Source organism: Lepidochelys kempii, chromosome 24 (genome assembly GCF_965140265.1).
Source record: "Lepidochelys kempii isolate rLepKem1 chromosome 24, rLepKem1.hap2, whole genome shotgun sequence".
In the NCBI taxonomy this organism is placed as follows: Eukaryota; Metazoa; Chordata; order Testudines; family Cheloniidae; genus Lepidochelys; species Lepidochelys kempii.
The window spans coordinates 15,939,300-15,948,348 of NC_133279.1; the positions used below are offsets into that span (position 1 = coordinate 15,939,300).

Sequence of the window (9,049 nt, forward strand, 5' to 3'; positions counted from 1 at the left end):
GTATGGGAGTCCAGAGCTGGGTGAGGGGGGGCGGGGAGGATAGATAGCTAGATGGGGGTGGGGGGGATGGATAGTGGTAGATAATTAGAGGTGTGGATGGATAGACAGAGGGATGTATGGGGATACATGTGGGGGTGTCTTGGGATGGATAGATAGAGGGGTGTATGGGGGATGGAGGAATAGATAGGGTGGGTGGGGGTAGGGAGAGGGAGTGGGTGGGGATAGATGGGTGGGTGGAGGGAGATGGGCTGCGACTGGATGGGGAGATATGGGAGGGAGATGGGGTGCATGGGGGAGGGAGGCCTGGGTCCATGCAGAGGCCGGGAGTTCCCCCGAGCCAGGCCTGGGCAAGCGGCCAGCAGCTGGGTGGTGGGGGACGGGGACTGTGCTGGGTCATGTGACCTCCGTCTGTGTCTGCTCAGCCCGTGCCCAGCTGCTGATGACCCCCCCGCCCCTGCTCTAACCACTAGACCCCACTCCCCTCCTAAAGCCAGGGAGAGAACCCAGGAGTCCTGGCTCTATTTTGAGCTCTGCTGCTGCCTCAGTTTCCCTGCTGTAGATGGGGGGGGCAAGGGATGGAGGGGAGTGAGCAGCTCCCTGGGGTGGGGGCGGGGTCTCTCCTAGGGGAGGAGCTGGACGGGTGATGCGGGGCGGGGTGACCCCCTACCCCAGTTTCCCAGCCAGGACTGGCTCCAGCAACATGAGCTGCGGGTTTTCCTAAGGAAGCCAAAGGGCTTTGGGCTGCGACTGCCCCGGGCGGAGAGACAGCAAAGGGAGAGCGAGTCCTGGGGTGAGTGAGATACGGGGCCCCGCGTAGGCGGCACAGCCCCAATCTGGCCCCAGGGTGGGGACTGGCTGGCTCGGGGGTGGAGAATGGGGCCTGGGGCCTTTCCCAGTTGGGGGGGGGGGGCGCTGGCCTCGATGCAGGCTAGATCAGTTCCACTTATAACCCACGGCTCTCTCTCCAGCCCCAGCTTTCACAACTGACCTCGCATTGCAGAGCAGAGAGGGGGAGGGGACGGACACTTGGGGTCCGAATTGAATCCCCCCGACATGGCTGGATCCCCCCAGGCCCGTCACGCTGTGAGCCTCACGTGGCAGCACCTCCTGCTGGCCCTGCTGGAAGGTAAGTCGCAGCCATCCCTGTTCCCCAGCTGCCCCGCCCCAGAGGTGGCTGCCTCTCGGCCCCAAGAGAGCCATACCTGCGTGGCGTTATGTGTGGCTGTTCCCCAGCTGCCCCGCCCCAGAGGTGGCTGCCTCTCGGCCCCAGGAGAGCCATACCTGCGTGGCGTTATGTGTGGCTGTTCCCCAGCTGCCCCGCCCCAGAGGTGGCTGCCTCTCGGCCCCAGGAGAGCCATACCTGCGTGGCGTTATGTGTGGCTGTTCCCCAGCTGCCCCGCCCCAGAGGTGGCTGCACATCAGCGCTACATTCTGTCTTTCCAGCTTTGTATTACAGCCATGTCTCTGGCTCTTGGAGATCCTCACTCCCTGGGACCATCCGGGCTCTGAAGGGTTCCTGTGTGGTCATCCCCTGCTCGTTCACCTACCCCGGCTCCCGTGAGTCCCTGGGCGGTCCATTCAGCGTGGTCTGGTACCAGTATCGGAGCCGGGGCTACCCCGAGATCTATAACAGCAAGGATATGGCCAGCGTGCTGGCCGAGTACCAGGCCCGGACTCAGCTGCTGGGGGATCCGGAGATGGGGAACTGCACCCTGAGCATAAGCCCCGTGCAGAGTGAGGACGCTATGAGCTACTACGTCTGGATCAACCCCGACTCCGTCAGGCATCGCTTCTACGACGTCACAGTCCGGGTGGAGGTGGCAGGTAACTGGACACCCCCCACCTCGCACAGGGCAGCCCCCCGGGGCACAAAGATGCAGCCAAAGGGAGGCTGGCAGCAGAGGGTTCCACCCCAGAGACAGTCGCATTGCAGGATGCCTGTATAAAGAGCCGCCCCTCCCTATATCTCAATGCTGGGCGAGGGGCACCGGCAGAGCTGGGGGAGGGCTCGTTGCCAGGTGGCTAGTGGGGACCAGAGCAGACGCCACACCAAGGAAAAACACAGAGCTCCCTGCACAGCCCCCCAGAGTCCCACTTCCTCCCCCTGCCCCAGGCTGGGCCCAGCCCTTCCCCCTCAAACTGCTTCCTCCGTTACCAGCCATTAAAAGCACAGACCTCAGAAATGCTCCCTGCTCTAACCATTAGACCCCACTCCCCTCCCAGAGCCAGGGGGAGAACCCAGTCCCTGCACCCCCACCCCAGAGGCAGCTGCATCTCAGCACTGGTGGGGGATCCTTGTATAAACAGCTGCCCCACCCCAGAGACGGCTGCATCTTGGTGCCGGGCGAGGCGCCCCTGTAGAAACAGCCCCTGTGACCCACCCCAGAGGTGGCTGAATCTGAGGGCGATCGCTCGCTGCCGTCTGTAACACCCTCCCCGTCTGTCTCCCCCAGACACTCCAGACCCGCTGATGCTGAGCGACCCCGGGGTGCTGATCGAGGGCGACCAAGCCACCATCACCTGCTCCGTCCGCCACACCTGCCCCTCGGCCCCTCCCAGCCTGGGCTGGAGCCCCGGCGGGGGCAAAGCCACGACCAGGCACGAGCGGCTGGCGGGGGGCGGCTGGCGGGCGGAGTCGGAGCTGAGCTACACCCCCTCGTACAAGGACCACGGGCGGCTCCTGCAGTGCACGGCCACCTTCCCCAACCAGCAGCAGGCCCGCAACGGGCTGTACCTGCAGGTCAAGTGTGAGTGAGAGGCGCTAGGGGGCGCCGTGCTGCAGAGGGCGGTGCGGGCGGGGAGCCACTGGGGGCGCTGTGGTGCAGGGGGCAGGGTGGGGGGTCAGCAGGGGGCGCTGTGGTGCAGGGCAGGGGATCAGCAGGGGGCGCAGTGGTGCAGGGGGCAGGGTGGGGGGTCAGCAGGGGGCGCTGTGGTGCAGGGCAGGGGGTCAGCAGGGGGCGCTGTGGTGCAGGGGGCAGGGCGGGGGATCAGCAGGGGGCGCTGTGGTGCAGGGGGCAGGGCGGGGGGTCAGCAGGGGGCGCCGTGCTGCAGGGGGCGGGGGGGGACTCTCCCCTCGCGGTGGGGGCTGGCCCCAGAGGGGGCGGGGCTGGCCCCGAGGACTGGTGGGGTGCTGCGGGGAAGGCCGGGAGGAGCTCTGGGCTCTCGGGGTGGCTGGTGGGGGCAGGCTCCCCCCAATGTGCCCCCTCCCCCCAGATCGCCCGCGGGGCGCGGCCGTGGCTGTGGTGGGGCCGGCCCGGCTGAAGGAAGGCGACAGCGTCACCCTGCGATGCACCAGCCAGAGCCACCCTCCGGCCACCGAGTACCGCTGGTTCCAGGGGCCGCGCCGGGCCCTGCTGCCCGGGCTGGGCCGGGGCCCCGAGGTGACGGTGCCGGCCGTGGGGCGCCACTCGGGGCCCTACCGCTGCGCCGCCGAGAACGAGATCGGCCTGGGGGAGGACTCGCCCGCCGCGCACCTCGACGTGGAGTGTGAGGGGGCAGCGGGACGCGGGGCCCTGCCCCCCCGGCCCCGATCCGGGCACAGGGCGGGGGTGGGCTCAGTGGGGTGGGGAATGAGGCACGGGTCCTTTCCCCTCTAGGGGGCACCGGCCCCGATCCGGGCACAGGGCGGGGGCGGGCTCAGTGGGGTGGGGAATGAGGCACGGGTCCTTTCCCCTCTAGGGGGCACCGGCCCCGATCCGGGCACAGGGCGGGGGTGGGCTCAGTGGGGTGGGGAATGAGGCACGGGTCCTTTCCATTCTAGGGGGCACAGGACCCGATCCATTCCTGGGACAGGGGACTGGCTGGATCGGGGGGTGCGGAAGGGGCTACGGGGTCTTTCCCCTCTAGCCGGTGCCGGCCCCAGGTTGGGGGGCTGGCTAAGGGTTGCAGGAAATGGGGCATGGGGCTTTTCCCCTCTGGAAGGTGCTGGCCCCCAATCAACCCCAAGGCTTGGGTGGCAGGGAATGGGGCACAGGGCTGTTCCCCTCTAGGGGGCGCTGGCCCCGATCCGGCCCCTGGGCGGGGCACTGGCTGGCTCAAGGGCGGCCGGGGGATCTGGGCTCGGTGCCCCACACGTCCTGTGTCCCGTTACAGACCCGCCGGAGCTGCTGCCGTGGGGGAACTGCACGGTGTGGGGCAGCGGGCCCGGGGGGGCGGCCACGTGTCACTGCGCGGCCGAGGGGAACCCCCCGCCCCGCCTCGAGTGGCGTCTGCCCAACCGCACCCTCCCCGGGGACTTCGAGGGCCCAGAGCTGCAGGCGACTTCGTGGGCGCGGGGCCCCGTCGTGAGCGGGGAGCTGCGGGGCCCGGCCGGGGCCCTGGCCAACGTGTCCTGCGCTGCCAAAAACGCCCATGGGCAGAGCCAGGCCGCGCTGCCCGTTGTGCCCACAGGTACCGGGGGCTGGCGGGGGGCTGGGCATGGGGCCCCCTGGTACCGTAACTGCTCATGTACACACCCCGACCCGGGTGCCGGCCGCACCTCGGGTTGCCAGCCGGAGTTCCCTCTAAGCTGCGCGCCGGGCAGGTGCTCAGGGCCGCTGTAGCCTCGGGGCAGCATGCCCCCCAAGGCCCTCATCCCTGGCCCCACCCCAGAGCCCTCACCCCCCAACCCTCTGCCCCAGCCCTGAGCCCCTCCCACACGCCGAACCCCTCAGCCCCACCCCCGCCAGATGACTTTGGCCCCGATAAGGAGGTGACGGGGCACACAGGGTCGTGTCGCACGTCTCCTCCATATTGGTGCACGTCACAACATTCACTCTGCACGCGGGTGGGGGAAAACGAGAGGGAACCTTGTTATTGCCAACCGTCCCGCTTTGGCCGGGCGTCTCCCGGAATCAGGCTCCATCTCCCGGAGGCTGCTGCAGCCAAACCGGGAGAGTTTAGGCACTAAAAGTCCGGCGGTGCAGCAGGGCTAAGGCAGGCTCCTTGCCGGCCCTGGCCCCACACCGCTCCCAGTGGTGGCCCACACGCCCCTGCGGCTCCTGGCCGGGGGGGTGTCTCTGTGCACTGCTCCCTCCCCAAGCGCCGACTACACAGCTCCCATTGGCCGGGAACTGGGGCCAATGGGAGCTGCGGGGGCAGTGCTTGCGAGCCCAGGAAGCGCATGGAGCCCCCCACCTGGCCCCCAGGGGCTGCTGGGACGTGCCGGCCACTTCCAGGAGCGGCATGGAGCCAGCCCTGCCTTAGCCCCGGTGCACCACTGTCTGGGTGCCACCCGGGGTAAGCGCCTCCCGGTCGAGCCCTCACCCCCCTCCTGCACCTGGACCCCTTCCCCAGCCCTGAGCCCCCTCCTACACCCCTCACCCCCTCCCGCACCCCAACCTCCTGCCCCAGTCCTGAGCCCCCTCCCGCACCCAAACTCCCTCCCAGAGCCTGCACCCTGCACCCCAACCCCCTCCTCCAACCTGGAGCCCCCTCCTCCCTCCAAACTCCCCCCACCACATCCCACATCCCTCACCCTGTCCCGCACCCCAGTCCCCTGCCCCAGTCCTAAACCCCCTCCTGCACCCAAACTCCCTCCCAGAGCTTGCACCCTGCACCCCTTCCTGCAGCCCAACCCCCTCCCAAAGCTCAGCCCAGAGCCCCCTCCCACACTCCGAACCCCTCGGCCCCAGCCCAGAGCCCACACCCCACCCCCCTGCCCCAGCCCCTCGAAAGTGAGTGAGGGTTGGGGAGAGCAAGCGACGGTGGGCAGGGGGATGGAGTGAGCAAGGCGGGGCCTCGGAGAAGGGGCAGGGCAAGGGCGGGGCCTCACAAAGGGGCGGGGCAGGGGGCAGGGCAAGGGGGTTTGGGTTTGTGTGATTAGACAGTTGGCAACCCGAGCCGCATGTCTCGGGTAGCTTTGGGGGGGCTGGGCTTGGGGCTCTCTGTTACCTTAATTACTCACGTATACACCCTGACCCGAGTATCTGCCCCATGTCTGGGTAGCTCGGGGGGCTGGGCATAGGGTGGCCTGCTGCTGTAATTACTCACGTACACCTCCAGGCCTGGTATTACCATAATTACCCTTTTACACGGGTTGTCCCTCGTATAAATCTGCCGTTTATTGAATATAGCCTGAGTGTGGGTAGGGGGTTACTGTATATACTCACACCCAAATATAAGCCACCCCTCTAATTTACCCCCGGGCCAGAGTAACCTAGGAACCGCTGAGCCTTCCCATATTTGCTTATATATACGCACGATGAGTACAAGCTGCCTGCCTAATTCAGCTCAGGAGAGGGGGACGATAGCACCCTCCCACCCATGCATGGGCATGCTGTTACTGTAATTACCCATGTATAGATGCTGCCCCCCCTTTACGCACTGCTTGACACCATTAATCCCACTGCTCACACCAGCTGTGTCTGCCTGTCTCTCTGCAGGGGACGATAATTTGCTGCTCATGGTCTCCAGTGGAGCGATTGGCGGCGTTCTGCTCCTCTCGGTGCTGGCGATCGTGGTCCACAAGGTAGCCAGAGCCAGGTGAGGGCACCAGGCCACGAGCTTGGAGGTCTGGTGGCTTAGCCACAAAGGAGCTGCAAGGTCAGCAGGCCCCACTCAACGCCAGGGGGCATGGCAGCAGGCACAGAAGAGGAAGGGGCATGAGCGGAGGTCAGATACAGAGAGGCCCAGAGAACTGGACCAGGAGGATTGAGGGGGGTGGGTTCATTAGGACAAAGGGAGACACCTATGAAAAGCAGGCAAGTAGGAGGGGATTGGACAGAACCTGGCTGGTCTCCTTGGTATGAGGCGTCTCTAAGAAATAATTAACCCATGGGACTCCCTGCCACTGGATAGTTGCAGGGTTAACCCATGGGACTCCCTGTCACTGGGGATTAGCATGGTTAACCCACAGGGCTCCCTTGCCACTGGATATTTGCAGAGTTAACCTGTGGGACTCCCTGCCACTAGATATTGTCAGGGTTAACCCAGAGGAATCCCAGTCACTAAATATTGGACGGTTTAACCCATGGGACTCCCTGCCACTGGGGATTAGCTGTATTAATCCCTGGGACTGGCTGCTGCAGGGTGGGCTCATCAGCAGCTCCAGGGCTGCGGGAACCAAGCTAAAGCCTGCTCTCTCCTGCAGGAAAGACGAAGAAGAGGGTCCCTCGATCTTCGACAACGAAGGCAACAGGGAGCAGAGGCAGTCCCTCAAGGCGGGGAAGCCGAGCAAGGCGAAGAAAGAGGAGCAGTTCAACCTATACAGCAAGGCAAAGGCCGGGGGAGAGGTGGGAAAGGCCAGGGTCACACGCTCCCCCCGCCAGCTAAGCTGGGAGGGGCCTGGTTCTTCCCAGGATGGGAGACCTGCAGGGTGGGGGCTCTCCCTTGGCAATCAGGGCTGGCCCCAATGCCCCGAGGGGGCGCCGTGCTGCAGTGATTAGCAATGAGGCATTGGTCAGTGCGCCCGAGTGCCGAGTAACCAGACCTCTCCGCTGTGTGTGAGACCAAGGAGGGCGGGATGTGGCCCCCGGCATCCTGGCCAGATTCCCAGATAGTTAATTACATTGGCGTCCCTAAAATCCATTCTGTCGCCGTAGATACATTAGTCTTTGTTAACTGCCCTTGGCTGCGTCTCGGTGCCGGGCGAGCCGTCCCCATGCGGCGTTGTGTGCAGCTGTTCCCCAGCTGTCCCGCCCCAGAGGTGGCTGCATCTCGGCGACCTCTGTGTGAGTCAATCCTTCCTCTTTGCATCCTCAGGAGCCGGGCATTGATGACTACGAGGCCATGGAGAGAGTGGAAGACTATGAGAATTTAGCAGCAGGAGGAGCCGGACATTACGGGAACGTTGGCGCTTGGCAGCCGCATTTGCTGTCTGAGCAGATCTACTCCAATGTCTAACCCTGGAGTGGGAGCGGACGGGCCGCAAATGCTTCTAAATATCTCTTCTATTTAAACAAGTGCTTGTATAGCTAGGAGTAATAATAGCTAGATCCGTGGGGGTGAGTGGTGGGACGGCTGGTGACGACCTGGTGGGGGCAGTGGGATACGCCTAGAGCCAACCCATGTCGGGGACTGAGGTAGTAAGTTGAATCACTGAGAGCAACATGATGCTAGAGGTGTGATAGAGAGAGGGGAAAACTGGTGTGAGCGGTGGGATTTAGCTAGAGTGAACTGGTGCTAGACGCGGGATTGCTGGAAAACTAACCAAACCACCCATCCCTGCCTGTAGCCATCTGCCCCTGCCAGGGATGGTTTAGTCACCACGTGAACCTGTAAAAGACCCCCACGCGCCCACCAGTCCCGGGCCACATGCCAGCTTCCCCAGGCATACGCTGATGTCCACATGCCCCCCCCCGTCCCCCAGAGATGCCCAATCAGATTTGGTACCCCTTGATGACATAAGTCATCCAATGGGATGATGCCCCCTGTATCACCTGGTCCCTGTGCCAAGTCCCATTAACCCCCTAGGGGCTGGAGCGGAGTGAAATGCATGTAGGATCGTGCAAGGTTAAGAAGAGGGGATTTTTCTACCTTCTCCGATTTCCTAGGGGTTAAAAAAATCCCCCTAAAATCCTGGAAGGGGAGAATCTCAGGGTCTTGAAAGGTTCAAAGACCCCATGGGGCAGGGTGAAAGGGGGTGACTTGAAACCCTGTTGATTGTGAAGGAACTGATCACATCTGCCACTGGGTGCAATTTTACTGCTGGGTTTAATATTATTAACCCCTGGGACTCCCTGCCACTGGATATTAGTTAAGCCCTGCAAATCACGGTTATAGAGCTTTGAAAGGCTATATTTCACCCCACTGTTCTTTTCTAATTCTGAGATCCACCCCGGCTGCTTTGCCCCAAACCAGTGGTGGATTTTACTGTAAGATTTTCAAAATATACGTCTCTATTTTTGTACTTTCAATGTGTCCACAGTGGTTTGATTATAATACTGAGGTTAACCTGCGGGACTCCTTGCCACTGGATATTAGTGGGCTAACCAGTGGGACTCCCTGCCACTAGGTCTTAGCGGGGTAAGCCTGCAGGACCGCCTGCTACTGGGTGTTAGCAGGGTTAACCCCTGGAACTCCCTGTCACTGGCTATTAATAGAGTTAACCTGTGGGACTTCCTACCATTAG

At 63.5% G+C, this 9,049-nt stretch overlaps 1 protein-coding gene across 1 annotated transcript; it reads left to right on the forward strand.

The window, feature by feature from the left end:
- Positions 1 to 1,053: 1,053 nt before the first annotated feature.
- Positions 1,054 to 7,821, forward strand: LOC140902955 (B-cell receptor CD22-like). Its single transcript, XM_073323537.1, has 8 exons — positions 1,054 to 1,126; positions 1,444 to 1,824; positions 2,454 to 2,747; positions 3,214 to 3,486; positions 4,093 to 4,389; positions 6,363 to 6,462; positions 7,070 to 7,211; positions 7,681 to 7,821. The coding sequence occupies exons 1-8, from the start codon at positions 1,054 to 1,056 to the stop codon at positions 7,819 to 7,821; spliced, it is 1,701 nt and encodes a 566-aa protein (XP_073179638.1).
- The last annotated feature ends 1,228 nt before the right edge of the window (positions 7,822 to 9,049 follow it).